Source organism: Colias croceus, chromosome 1, assembly GCF_905220415.1.
Source record: "Colias croceus chromosome 1, ilColCroc2.1".
Classification (NCBI taxonomy): Eukaryota; Metazoa; Arthropoda; class Insecta; order Lepidoptera; family Pieridae; genus Colias; species Colias croceus.
In genome coordinates this window covers 10114174-10130292 of record NC_059537.1, presented here as the reverse complement: position 1 = coordinate 10130292, position 16119 = coordinate 10114174, and the positions used below count along the sequence as shown (strand labels likewise).

The 16119-nt window shown below is 32.3% G+C and overlaps 1 protein-coding gene and 1 non-coding gene across 2 annotated transcripts in view; one reads left to right on the top strand and one right to left on the bottom strand.

The window, feature by feature from the left end:
• Positions 1 to 1128: 1128 nt before the first annotated feature.
• On the bottom strand, positions 1129 to 1200 carry Trnap-ugg. Its single transcript has one exon. It is a non-coding gene; the product is annotated as a tRNA-Pro (tRNA).
• An 8903-nt stretch (positions 1201 to 10103) lies between these two features.
• Positions 10104 to 16119, top strand: part of LOC123691602 (homeobox protein dve-1) — a 70649-nt gene continuing 64633 nt past the window's right edge. The window contains exon 1 of the mRNA XM_045636085.1: positions 10104 to 10300. Coding sequence (XP_045492041.1) covers positions 10211 to 10300 — 90 coding nt within the window. The 5' untranslated portion in view covers positions 10104 to 10210. The remainder of the gene's footprint in view (positions 10301 to 16119) is intronic.

The window sequence follows — 16119 nt, the reverse complement described above, 5'->3', positions numbered from 1 at the left end:
GCCGAGTAATTCGGTGAATCCGTATAATTACTGGCATTAAGATGATTCCGTTTCCCTCGAAGCGTGGAATGTAAAAGTTTATAAGTAATGCTTGAGCATTGAACGTCCGCGAATTTTGGAGAAATTGTAACCGCGGTTTTGAGGTGGTGAACGATGATACAGTATGTAATATAATTGCTATTAATTTCACATTTTTTACTGTACCTACCTAGTTTATAAGAGGGTTCATTGAATAATTCTGAATCAAGTAAGCAATTCACAAATCATCCACGTGAAATGTGCAACAGTCTATCTCGATAATGCTGAAATTGTGATAGAGTTTAAAACGCTATTCAAAATCTTACAAAGTTGCAGGAGTTTTTGAAGTCTTTATCGGGGTTGGAAAAAAATTTATTGTAACATATATTAATAACATAAAATATATTTATGAATATAATCGAAATTATCGATAACATCCCAATCAGTTTCGAACTACGTTTTCCTTAACGAGCGGTTTAAAAAATACATAATTCTCGAACCTTTGTACGATTGAAGACGAGGACGACGCGACGTCTCTGAGACGGCTAATGATTTGCTTACGATATTTATATTAGATTATTTGATATTTCCTTTGAGATCGTTTCGTATTGAGCATAGCATTAAGACGTTCTTTGATGGTGGAAAAGTATTTTAATTATGGGTTAATATTTGGGATAAAGCTTAGTTATTATCTTATTTATTAGAGAAAACCTATGTTGAAAAACTTTTGTCATACCGTGGTCATACCTACTAGCCATGCAGGGAATGAATATAGTAGGTAAGTATTACCACAGACTAATAATAATATACTACGTAGGTACAAGTATTACTTAGTGATGATGAAAATTATTTTAACATAGATCTACAATCTACATACTTAGTTATAAGTAATTCGATAATCATTTACATAATATACTATGCGTAAGTAAAAGTTTATTTAAAAAATGAAGTGTTTAAAGTTTAAACTAGCTTTTAACATAATATTATTTTTTATTTATAGACGATAACAAACAGTATGTTATATCAGCGAAAAATCTCATATAACAATTTATGTAGAGATCACGGTCAAAATTTTTTATTTTTGTAAAAAAAATGTCAAAAGAGGAACGCGGGCTCGTCCGGGATTTGAACCCGGGACCTCTCGCACCCAAAGCGAGAATCATACCCCTAGACCAACGAGCCGATGTTAATCCGTTCATAAATTGGCGACGGCTTATGTTAATTTTACATCAAGTTGATACAACCTACATCTTCACAATACATATTCAATAGAAAATGCATTTAATTGTTTAGTAATAGAGTCTATATTGTAATAAAGACGACACGTGTGAAAGTGCGCGTCAGCGAATGTGATCAACGTCACAAGTGTGTCAAACGTGGTCAAACGCTTTATGGTGCGTACAAATCAGAATATTAAATATTTATAGTTAATTTTACTTTTGAGTTATTCTTTTGTCTCATATCTATACTTAAAAAGTTAAAAATAAATTTCTTGTAAGAAAATTAAATCATGTTTGATTAATTTTCTTATTAGTAGTAAAACTTAGTGGCCCTTAAACTTTTAACTTACCTTTAAACAATTACCTAAAGACGAAGAAGAAGAAACTCAATGACGGAAACTCAAACAACCATACTCATATCAGGATAAAAAACCCAATTCAGAATTGAGTAGAAAGTGTAGAAGAAAACTAAAATTAGCTAGCTACTAGGTAGTTATTATTCTGTGCTTTTCTCACTTATTAGGTAAGTACTCACATGAGTCACATGACACATCTATATTTCTCCAAATTACTTATAATATTTTTTTTTACCTTTAATGTAATGCGAACCAAAACAACATGTTTGTACATTTTGGTGGACAACTTATTCGTATCAATTTAAATGCATTAATTAAGCAGATCACGCGCATTATTCAACCATTTACATCAAATATTTAAAATAAATATATATAAAAAAAGAAGCTAAGTTCAAAAGTTATCCAAACTACAACCATCACACGCATGACGCAAAAACAATAACCACAAGCTTTCTCATGAGATGATACCGTGCGAAGCTGGGGCGCAGTGCTAGTATATATTAGGTAATTATGTTATCATGTTTATAATAGAATTTGCGACTAAAAATTCGCATAGAATCTTTTAAACATAGCTGCGATGAAGCCTTTCAAGATTGTAGGATTAACCTAGCTTCTATAGCAGGTATCATTAAAGAATTTATATGTAAATGTCATCTATTTCTGTGTTTCATTTATTTAATTACCTACAAGCTTTTAGCCCGCGTCCTCACTTGTAAAAGAACATGTTTGGTATTTGTAGCAAAAAGTAGCTTTTTCTTCAATAATTAGGCTGTTTTATTTTAATAAAACTGACCAACTTGATCTTATAGGACTACGAGAACCTTAATTGTTAAAACATCTAAGGCTATTCTGAGTTTTGCATGCAGTAGCGCCTTGAGCTGCCGCTCCTATTCTCGAAATCGCCGAATTGGTACATTAGTAAAAGAACGAAGAAACGTACAATCTTTTAAAACATTTGCCCAAACAAATTGCCCAAACACAAATCATCCCACACGTGTTTGCACACGACAAATACGCGAAATGAAATTCAATAATTTACAGAAAATCGTTTAAAAAGCCACTGAACTGAAAAAAACTCATTCCATCTCGTATTATCTGAGACGTTACGTAAATAATATTGGCGTCGCGTTCCACGAAAAACATTTTCTATTTGCAATACGTTTAATACACTTTATTACGATTCATTCGTATCTCCCATACGAATGGCGTTTAAACGAAACTTTATTTTCGAAAGCGAGACGCAGATGCGAGTCTGAATAATTTCCAGATATGAAGATACGGTGAATGGCTGTTTCTTTTATATTCGTTCAAGTTATGGCGGGAACGTGATACGTAATTTACGTCACGTTAACCAAATACAGAGCGTTTGTAATTGTTGTACTTTGCTTACACGTGGAGCCTGCCATTGTATATGTACGTGGATTCTGTAGCACAGATAATATAATTGTACTATGGTAGAAGTAAAAATGGAGAGATTCTCTGAATTGACGAATACGACATTTGATGGAGATAATTATGAAAAAAGTATGTATCGACAACGTATGTTATATTTAGTAGAGCCGAAAATGATAATGTACATTTTCAGGTGTAGAAATATTAATTATCCTTATATACTACCTACCTACTGAAACAGACAAGACGTACAGATGTTTAACAAAAGTTATATGGTCATAGATCAACTGATATTTGAACTTAAAACAATGCACAATGCACTTCTATTAGAAGTCCGTTAATTTTTATAAAAAGGTTAATAAAATAAAATAGACAAACATTGCACATTTACCTACCGTTCCACGAAGTGAAGCCCTTTTAATCCCTTAAAACGTAAATAATTATGAAGGTGAGATATTCGCGTGGTCACTAGGTTTGCTTAGGGGTAGGTCGGGAACGGATCAACAGTCACATCTCGCAAACAGCAAGTCATATTGCCATAGAGCTTGGGGGTTATAGACTGCGCAGTGGAACAAAATTCTTTTCAAGAAACGGGGTTCTCTATAAACCGTTTTTTTATTTGTCAATATATTTGGTAAATAATATCTAATAATATCTCAAAAATTCAAATATAATAAAACGTAAAGGGGTTACGTAGAGAAATAGACGATCATCGATATTCTCCATTGCGTAGTAAGAAAATATAGGCACGTGCATTTTTTTATCCGTAGCTATTTTCCGTGATAAATCTCAACCATCATATGATATGATAATTAAGTTTTCTCGAAAATTAATTAATAAAAGTTATCCGTATCTTAATTCAACGGTATACATTTAATTATAATAAACAATTAATTTAGATAACATAATTTTCACTGAATTATACGTATATGTATATACTACGCAAACATGTTTCGCTATCATTCCACATTTAATCTTATTACATATTCTTCGAGCGTTCGTGTCTAATCTTTCTAAGGTCACAGGTTTACCTGTAAACGCAGGTATTCACGCGAGGCGAATTTCCCGGAATCCGACGATGATCCGGCGCATTTGGATAACATAGAGCATCATCATTTAGACACACTACTCAAAAATCTACTCTATCTGTTAAACTTAAAGTTGAAATTAGCTTGGCAAATTGTTCTTTTATAAGTCTTTCTGTATGTTTAGCTGCTTTGATAAGATTGATCGAGTGGGGTAAGGAGAACAGATAATCTGTTAAGTAAAAAAAATAGTGACTTGTCAAATTCATCGCATTCTAAAAATCCGATTTCGATCCACTATCGACGTTGAAATTGGTTTTCGGTGCACAATTGGTCAGGTTTTTATGGATATCTTTAAACTAATTTAAAATGTTTAATACTGCTAAGGCTCTGGCGTTATTATGGACTTGTGGGGAATTTTAATATGAATCTGATTAAGCAATTAAATGTATTTTTATGGCGTTACAATTTTTAAATGGAACTTATGCTATGTTACTTATGAATTCGAAGTCAAAAATTGGATAGAATTAATGACTAATTACTTATAAATTGATTTTAAACACGCTTTATTTATATCGTCTTTTTAACACTTTAGGCATAATTTCAATTATATTCACGGAATTATTTTTCTAGAGTTCTTGCTGGAAGAATTGTGACTTAACTTTACAATTCACATACCTATATATAAAATTCAATATAGGTATGTATATAATTATTCAATAAAATTCAATTCAACATTACGAATTGACGAACTATTTTGAAAATAGATGTAGTCCGATACACTATACCTACATTCTAGATATCCTACAATTACTACGACTATCCTATGGTTTCAAATAATCGTTACCAACAACCAATTTGCGTGTATTCAACATGAACACGATCGGTAAGGTCGCGGGAATTAATCTCTGTCTTATTACTTGTCGAGATAACAAATTCAGAGCCAGGGGGTACCTCCCACCCCCCAGTCTGAAGGTAAATCTATGAATATTAACAGGTTTTAAGTTTGATTTTGGTCATTTTCGTGACGTGTGTACTGTGTTATGTGTAGCATGTATTTTGGTTAGATATTAGATACATTATGTCGTGTATATAATATTTTGAATTCTAGATTTTTTTGCAATTAAAAATATTTAAATGGGTTTCTATATTTTTTTTTGGTGTTACCTAATCATAGAACGAACGATGGGAGAGAGTTGTAAATAAATATTTTTTTATAAAAAAAAAATATTAAAAACATTAAATGCTGTAAATATTATGTTTAGCAGATAGTTGCAGAATATAATAAACCTGTGTTTTTTAATGTATGATTAAATTAGCAAGTAGGTTTAATTTGTATGCAACAGAACTACTAAGCCAAAGATCAACTTTTTCAAAGAATAGTTACGTACCTGTCCATTAAATCGATCTTATTTAATTAACTAAAGGACCTTGGCCTTGTAGTATTGTATTTTTAACGCAGTTGTTCAATTCTATCCAACGAATGATCTAGGTACTTATTTTTATAACATTAGATTTATTAAGACCAGGAATTATCTAGACATATATAGATACTAGAAGTCCGCCCCGGCTTCGCCCGTGGTACATATTTCGCAATAAAAGGTCGCCTATGTCCTTTCTCGGGTATCAAAATATCTCCATACCAAATTTCATGCAAATTGGTTCAGTAGTTTAGGCGTGATTGAGTAACAGACAGACAGACAGAGTTACTTTCGCATTTGTAATATTATAGTATGGATTATATATCCTTTATTTGCATATAAATCCCCTTATTTGTTATCATAATTATTAAAACACCTATGTATTTAGCTATCTATACATTTTTACCAAGTGAGTTTATAGCAATGTATTTTTTCATCAAAATTATAACAGTCCCATCAAAGTTACGCTTATTATGTACATACGCTTTGGTATTATTACTGTAAGTACACAGAATAATTCTGTTTCAATAAATAAATAAAATATAAAGGTAGGTACATAAAATGGTCTCAAAACTATCATAATTCTATTTCATATTTGTTACTGTGATTTTTGGTTTTTATCATTGTAATGAATGTCATGAAATAACCTATTTCTAGACATAACGAATAGAACGAATGTTCGTAACAGTTTACAATGAGTTAGTGCAATTTGCGACTCCAAGGTTAGCGAACTAACAAGATACCAAAATTAGAGAGTCGATTAGTTTTTACAGCGCTCGATAATGTAGTCATTTATTTGTTATGTAGGTCACTGAGATTTTATACAATATTGATATGTAATAAATACGTTGTTAATGAGGCATTTCAGTATCTTTGCAAATTGTTTTCTCTGAAAGGTAAAGGTATTTGTAACGTGTAGAGCTTTAACTCTATTATTTAATAAATAATCATTTGGCGTGTCTCGAAAAGTATCCTCATTATATAAATAATTCAAGTAGAAACTATTGTGTAAGCAGATAAGTAGAGTAGAAGTCTTTAACTGGTGTGTTAAGTAGAGGTCTTGTGATAGAGTTGAGCTCTATGACTATTTATTATTATTGTCATCATATTATTTAATACAAAATTCTATCAAGTTATGTTATTTTTATTTTAAAATTTAAATTTCAAATAACAATGTGTAATAAAATACAATTTTTGATTAAACAAAGCATATTCAAAATTATGTAGAGACTGTAAAATGAAAATAAGGAAATAGTGAATAGCATACGATTATGGAATAACTTATTTTTGAAAACGAAGTAAAACTAATTGTATCTATCTATACGTGTGTTTAAATGAGAACTAGATTTTCATAATTTTAATTCATATTATCCAATTGTTACCAAGTATACTCTACATAAGTTACTAGTTTATTCTAGTTACGACATAGTAGATACAACTGTAAAACAGCAGCAAGCTCACAGACAGTATGTTGCAGTCGTTACATCGAGTTAAATATAGATTGACGGATAGACGGGTGACGTCACAGTTTTACCGTTGCTTATCTGTGACGAGCGCCGGATGAGCGTGCTTCGTCTCTCGCAGATAACAGCACAATGCTGAGCCAAGTCTACAACTGTGCGAGTGAGCCATCGACCGGTGGGCGTGGCGCCAGCCCGCCCCGCCGGCACCGCGCCTAATCCGATCCCGGATAACGGATAAACCTAACCCGGGCACACGGGCATTGGAGGAGGCTTTAGCGAATGTCGACGCCTAGCCACGCTATTGGCATTCGGATATAGGCGGATTAGGATATGTAAGCCTTATGTAATCCACTTTCAGCGCGGATTTTCAGGAGGTGTGCTCTTATCCCGTTGGGTGTCGGCATTTACCGCTCAGCGCTGTTTTAAATCTTATTATGTAAGAACGCTCGGCTCGTATTAGTGCTTATTTATGGAACAATCTGAATCAATTGCAACACGCCATTTAATATACGTAGGTACCTAAGCAAGCATCAACTGAAAGATAGGTAATCGAATTTATTTTAAATCTATTAGATTAATTTAAACTTTTATAAATCGTATTCGTTCATTTCAAACATTACTTTGAATAGGTATGAACTGAATATGTAAGTAGGATATTTATTTACGCTTTCATTTGCTTGAGTATAGCAATGTTTCTAATACCAAATTAATATCGTGATCGCGATAATGATATTTATACATCGTATTAGCTTAAAGATAACGTAAATTCCCGAAAATAAGAGATTTAGGTACCTACCGAGATTGGAAAATCTATAAATCTACTAGTGGTCCGCCCCGGCTTCACCCGTGGTACCTACATGTTTAAACTATCCTATCTCTCAAGTTGGATCGAACTGCACATGGTGTGCGAATTTTATTATAATCGGTTGAGTGGTTTAGGAGTCCATTGAGGACAAACATTGTGACACGAGATTTATATATATTAAGATTGTTGTCTCAACTTATCAACACCCATGAAGAAACGATGTCAATACTTTATAATACCTACCTAAGTAGTAACTACTTACTTAATTCATTATACAATCATGAGATGATCTAATTAGCATCGTACACTATGGAAAACTTCGTTTAAATAAGCTATATACGTATATGTTTACACCATAAGTGTAAAAGAAAAACTATGGTTATTTTTAACCTATAAAGGTGTATTTTTGTAAAACAAATCATGTGGCGTGCTGATTAGGATTGCTAAAAATAGACACGCTTAATCAAAAAACAAAACATTCGGTACATGTTAATTTATGACAGTTATTGACGTTTCTACAAATAGTTTCATTGACATCTGTGAGATCGTGACGTTTTTATTTCGTAGATGTGAAGAGATGAAACATGGAGTTACGGCCTGATTTAAGAATTAGGTAAGTACCTACCTACGACCTACGAAGCTCTTTTGGAATTCCAAGTTTTGACCATTATTTTATTGCTTTCAGCGTTAAACTACCTATGACTTATTGCTCTAAAAAAATAATTGATAGGAATTTAGAACTAAAATAACTCGCATAGGTATATATAAAGTCTAAAAGTTTCTTAAAACTTGAAAAATAATAATTAAACAATTAAAATACATACAGGTAGGTACCTACTATCTGTAGGTAGGTATACAATTTCATAGAAATAATTTGTATAGGTACATGTATAAAAATGACTAACAAATAATATGTTATATTTATAAACATATTTTTCTTTATTATGTTTAGGTAATACTCTCTAATAACTCATACCTAATACCTATATCATTATCGGTATTTCCTTGTAATTGTTAGAGTTTACACAAGAAAATGAACATTTTACTGATATGACAACTCCAAATATAACATATTCAAAAATCACACGAGTATACCTAAATAAAGTATCTAAAAATTATTAATAAAACGTGTAGTCTATCAATACCTAGGTATTATTTTATTAAACCGTTGCCTCATTGCCTTGTCAGTCCAGACTTATTTAGCTATTCAATCAATGTATCAGAGATAAGATCTCTTATATTAGCAGGATATACCTAAAGCTAGAAACTAACCGGGAGAAGCTAAAACAATACAGATACAAATTCATTGTTTTATCCGGGCGGGTAACAAAGAATGTCGGTCGATATAAAGCGACCTACTTGCGTTCCGTGAAGCCGCTAACGGTTATATTATATTGTTTAGATTATCTGAAGGGAACTTATATTATGGCTATAAAGTATCATCGTTTGTACGTAAACAATGTTCGAAAGATCTGGTTTGACGGTAACCTTGTAAAACTGTTGGGAGATTATCCCCAACGGACCTTTTTTCTAAGTCTATTTATTTATTTATATTGATAGAATTAAGTGTTTTTATTTAATAATAATTCTTAAATGTAATCAATAATGAAGGAATAAAGCTACGAACATAAACCCGTAGCTACAAATTATGAGACCGTTTCATTATAATTTGTCATAGCTGGCCGTTAATATACTAGAAGCTATAGAAATTAAGATAAAATGCCGCTTGCCGGAAGGTAATACCGTTTAAACGGCCACGTACAAAATTATAGGAAGCCGTGACAATTTTTTTTTCTTCAGAATAGGTACAGCAGACGGGAAGTTGGGGTGACGGGAAGTTATTTAATGAATAAAAATGCTCTAGTACCCACCTAACGCTTGCTCGAATATCATAATTAGCGATTTTTATAACTTCTAAAATTGCAAAAATATTCCCAAATTAGCATACAAATTAAGTCTCGTCAAGTATCTTCCAATTGCTATCATCAAAACCAATGACCGAATTGATCAAATTGTATACGTTATACGAAGCCAATTTCGAAGTATACAATAACGCGAAGTATTTAATCAAGTCAGGCATGATTACGGCTTGTTAAAATTCATGCAGTCATGTTGATGCGCGCTTTGCGAGATATAAAGACGCCTATCAGCGCGTCGCGTAATCGCAACAAGATAACGCCTAACACCCTCTCAGCGAAACAAATTAAGTATCGTAACAATCTGTGAATTACAAGTGTAAATAATCCAAAGGCCGCCCAACCACCACCGTGGGCTGGGCTTTGTATGGAAAAAAGAAACTCGTTAAAATATCGGCTTAAAAAAGAAAAGCGCTGAAACGGGAGGCTGTGGTGGTATCGGTTTTTCTCGACGCGGGCGGTTCGCTGGGCGGGGCCGACCGTCAGTAGCGCGCCGCCGGCCGGCACGAACGCACGCGTGTAGGGTGATTCTCTCGCCGTTCTCTCGGGCACATGTGTGGAAATTTCGGTATGTTGATGTCGTGAATCGGAAAGATGGACTTTCAGAGTGCTATGGAGACATTCGCAGAGGCATGGGCTGCGGCCAACACGGCTAAATCAGAAGCCCCCAGCGATCTTTCACAGGTAAATTATTTTTGGGATATTTTAAAAATTGACTTTTTGTGTCGATTGACATAGGTATTATGTTCACAGAAAAAAAAATTTCACGCGATAATGGAGAGTTTGTTTATTCAAATAAAAAAATTGCAATATTTTTTTCAGTAAAGGGACAAAATTATATAAACAATAAGTAACTGTTACGGCGTATTAGACATGCTCAATTGATACACTCAAACAATAAACGAGCAAGTTCATCTTGATAAGCGAAATTAGCATAAATATAATGAAACACTTACATACCAAATTATATTTTGGGTTCAGACAATAGTTATTGATATTTGGCAAGGTCACTGAAATATAGAAGTGGAGCATTGCATTGCACTAGGGACCTGTGTTGTAGATATTATTTGTAATTTATATGATAAGATTTTGTATGCAATAATATGCTATTATATCTACCTATTATTTTGTTAATAGGTAGTTACGTAATATTATGATGACATTGACCGATTTTTTTTATTAAAAAACTCAATTGATTAATTTCGATTTATCCAATTTTAATGGAGATAAATTAATCGATGAGTATAACACTTCCGTGATTTTTACATTAATTTCAGCCGATTTGATGAAAAAGAGCCACGTGAAAAGTTTTAATTTAAATAACCCATTTTATGCAATTAATATTTATCAATGATTTTTTTTTATATTCCGATAATTTTGTTTTAAACTAGCCAGTAATATTGTTGTACATTTTAAAACGATTAAAAAGTATCTAATAAAAAACAAAACATAGGTAAGTAAGGTGCATTGATTATATTTTTGTAAAAATTTAAAATTACTGAATTAACCTTAATTTTTTTTTATTTTTTAAGTAAGGCGTATTATTGTAGGTATAATACCTACCTATTTACATTAAAATTATATGGTATGATTTAACGTAACATAAGATTTTCTCACTTCTTTGTAGTCACTCAAATAACCATTATTGGTGTATTGTCTTCTAAAATGAGGGAAAAATACGGATGGTGACTAACACCTACTGTTTATTTCGTAATAAGCTATAATCAAAATACCAGATAGTTTGCAATAATTAACTAATTTATTAAATCCTCCTGATTACTTCTTAGTTTTGGTAATTATCCGTAACGATGCGGTTAAGCTAATTAAACTTGGATTAAAAATAATTTACTGATTTGTTTTTTTTCTTGACAAACATTTGAGACAAGATATTTGATAAGACGTGTATGTTTGTCAAATCATGTAGGTATGCATTTATTAATAACAACTTGCATGGTATTATCTTTTATTTGTATTTTGCATATTATGTTAAAATATTAGGTACCTATTTCGTAACAATGTACTTCCCGTAGGCAAATACGTTCACAAATTGCGTTCTGGATTGTTGTTAATAATAATAATCATACTGATAAAACACAAATTATAACTTTACTTGTTTAAGATTAAAATTTTGTAAAAAAATAAGCCACGAGACGGAAAAAAATGCTTTCCGATATCCTTTATTTAAATATTAAATTGATTTTTTTTTTTTTAATTAATAAGTCGTTTTTAACTGAAGTCGAAGAAGAAGAACAGTCTGAACTGATTTATTGTATTTATATACTTTCAAAGTGACGGCTCTACAAAAACGTTTGTGACGGCTCTACATTTTTTTCTATAAACTAATATAACATCATGTTATCACATATTATTAATTGAGCAGGTTTATAGTTTCTTATCATCGAATATAATTTGTATCATAATGTAAACTGTAGGGTAATCATAAAATTAACTTTTTGCATAAAATTATAGACACTCTTTTATAGAAGTTTTATTCTCTAAAGAGATGTAAATTAATCGTGAAAATTACATAAATTATTACATTAGTGAAAATAACGTCTGTGAAATTAACTAACGCAATCAGATTATTTTGTTAATAGGTTTTTAATCTACTCCAAACTGGTTTACTTGTGGTTTAGTTTTACCAAATAGTATCGTTATTTGCAAGGTTTCCTAATTCCTTAAACTTTCGTGGTTATATTTATTTGATATGTTTGGCAATAATACACTTTTGTAAATTTTATGTGTTATTTATTTGTAAGAATATATTTTCCTATAGAGTTATTGGTTTGTTAGTGTGATACAGTATAAAAACTATAATGTAATTCTTTCCGACCCTCCAACTATCAATATGCAAAAATACATACATCAATCGGTTGTTATGTTAAAGATGTATGTTTATACAAACATACACATTTTCGCATAATATTGTTTTTTTTCTTTAGTTTTAGTTTTAAAAGCAGACTAAAATGTAATGATAAAAACAGAAATACAAAAAATTATTGTTGCACATATTGGTCGTATTACTTTTGTATTTAGGTACTTATACCTACCACATATTACTAAGTACATAATATAAAGAGAACTGCTTAGTACTTAGTAGTTAGTAGTAACTAGTACCTATTACTTTAACATATAAATTTAATAATTAAAACAAAACGTTTGGGAATGTGTCAATAGTACATAGGTACCTTCTTACCAGTAAAAAGAAGAGCATAAATATCTAGAAGAGTTATTTAAAAAACATTTAATTATACTAAAAATTAGATCATTCAATTCATAGCTACAGACACGTAAATACTAATTGAATAAATCGACATTTAAAAATAAGTGTTTTATTATGTTAATTAGGAATTATAATTGCATTAATTAGGAGTAATTGTAGTTATAAAATTATTCTTAAGCTGAGTTCGTGTCGGATATTATCCGCAAACCTTTATATTTTTATAGTTAATGTAAACAATTCTGTCGCAACTGAAATCAGTTCGAGTTTATCTACGCTACCACTTTTTATTGTGGCTCTTATCGTTTCAATAATCGTGGACATTATTCGAATCGACTTCGATTAAACGCGATAGCGGTGTTTATAAATAACGACGTGCCAGCTAATCCATTATCGTGGATTACTGCGATAAGTGCTATTTGCCTATATGCTCTAGTGACATACTTGAGATTTATTTTTATTGGCTTGGTTAATTCATTGCTTCCCCCTTCATGTTTGTTCCATGGGACTATAAATTAGTAGTCAAATAGGCAACAGCGTAGATTGGTACGTCGTGGCTGAGTTGGAGGTCTTAGGGCTGAATTCAGTTGAGGTTTTTAGGTTTTAAGGTCTTTTTAAGTTGATAATAATTAATGCCCATACCATAAAAAATAGAAAGTTAGGTAGTTAGGTACTATTTTAACATCATCATTAACACTGTGATTTATATTGTATTGTATGAAGTTTGAAATAGATTTTTTTTAATACAAATTTGAATATTTTATACTTGATAAAATTTAATAGGAATGTTTTCGTCTCTATTAAGTTTTATAATTCGTGGCTCTAGGAAGGTAAGTGTACAAAAGTGGTTATTTTTGTGATATTATTATTATCAGTACATATTTGATATGGGAAAATACCAGTACCAGTATCATTCACACAACAAAATAATATTTGCTACGAAGATTTCAGGATATTCAATTTTATAATATTCATATCAATTATGCACTACCTAATCATATCAACGCGTAAGAGCAAAAAGGAGTTCCTAGGACCTAAGTATTAAAAAAAACAAATATCACATTCAATTTATAATTAGCTGAATAATCGTAAAAAAACATACAGTCGCTTTGATTACTTCCTACTCTTGAAAACGGTTGCAAATAACGTTGCATTGAATGCACGCCTTAACGAAATCTTAAACAGCAATAATACCTAGAAATCCATTATGTATCTAAACGAAGACCAAACCAACCAACTGACCGTTATCAGCGCCGACAATGACTAACATAATTTCGGCGCGAAAATAAAAAACCGAACAAATTATATTCAGATGCTTGGTACATAGAAAGTCGGCGCGTGCTGGACGGTCCACAAAAAGTGATGACGACTCATAACAGATAGATCGGTGCAGTTCCACACGTACAACTAAGATATTTATTGTTGTATCTACGCTGACACCGAATCATTTGATTAGGACGGTTTTTAACTATTTGTTAGACAGAATTACTTGGATTTGGATGCGTTTTTATTAAAGGCTTGAGAGCGGTGTGAGAGCGTTTTCGAGCGCGTTAGTTTTTTTCCGATTACTGTTGAGATATTCATTGAAATTATACAGTGTAAAGGATTATCATAATGTGCGTGAAATGTTCAAGGTAACTAATATATTTAAGTTGATAACGATTAATACTGTATTCATATAGCTATCAAAATACCACATGGTATGTGACCATTTTTAAGGGTAGATGAATGTATGCGATAGATCCTACCATAGAGATTATTGTAGAGTTGTTATAGGTTCAAGTTTTATCTTATATCTGGAAAAAAAGTTTTCGAAAGCTCCCAAGCCGATTGTTTATTTGGAACATTTTCAACAATCTAATGTATTATCGTAATATTTTTAATTATTAATCCACAATTTTAACTGATGGAGTTCGAGTTATAATTTTATACTATAACTCGAACTACCGCAAGCTGCTATTTTTTCACAATAATACATAATGTTATTTTTGTAAATTAATTAACATAGAAATAAAATCAAAAAATACGACATAAAAGGTCTTGTAATTGTCTCTATCAACATTGTTAAACTGCAAACTATATGAGTACATAGTAGACAGACATAATATCAGTTATATCTTGCAACATTTACGATCGAGACTCGAGTTAGTTTTCGATTAACAAATTGATCGTGTCGATATTGACTATTTAGTGTGTAGCCTTGTCGAGCACGCGCTCCGCCTGTAATAAGCTCCATCTGTCGGATAAAGCGGCGACACCGTTACCTTTCTCAAATCACGTACACTATTGTAATATCCAATCGCCCAGAAATGAGATTGCGGCTAACAAGTTATTTACATTGACGTTTTAATATGGAGATCTGAAAAAACTATTTAAAAAGGTAATTATAATGTGGTGTCCGTAATAGCCACCGTACGCGCCGGCATGCAGCCTTTGTGACGCAGCTAAACCCCGAGATTAATTTTGGCGTCACAATGAACCGGCCGAACGATACATGCCTCAATAAATATCTTGCGATATCGATTTGTCAATTCTAAATTTCGAAAGCTCCGCTCCCGGCCGCGATGGGATCTCGGCCGTTTTTTGGAAAAATGATTAATATAATGGATGCGGACGGATAAGTAGTCGAGATTGACGCGGGGTCTGTGACCGTGTGAGGCGGCGGGGCGAGGGGAGTGAATGTGAAAAGCTGTGAGGCTGCATTGCGCAGGCGATGCCAAAAACTAACCATAATTTACGGACTACTTGCCGGACGGCCGCTGACGACACGCGCGGTACTTTTTTACTACACCCCGATCCTGTTACAAAGCAAATTTCTCACGAGCACCTGAGACAAATTTTGGAAGTATTAAGCGTTAATGAGCTTCGAAAAATCAAGAATGGTAATAAGTACTACATACGCAACTCGGAGATAATTTGCAGTAGGTACCTACACTGTGGTGGTACCGATATAATTACCGACTCAGTTTTCCTCGTTATAGGCGTAGTGGGTAGTTAAAGTTACTAATATGTACAGTAAATTGATTAGATCAACAATTACTCCACTGAAAAAAACAATGTAGAGATGAATATCTCGCAACCCATAGAATGCCAACCGTGACATTGACTGAAAGTTAAACCAGCAATTAACTGTCAATTTATCGATATCAGAATTTTTATAATGTTAATGAGTTATGAGTCGCAAGAATATCAACAAAAGAAATATTTTGCTCGTTTATATTTGCTACGTGAGAGGATTCCCTTCGACGTGGGCGATCATGACACATTACTACAATAATGAAAC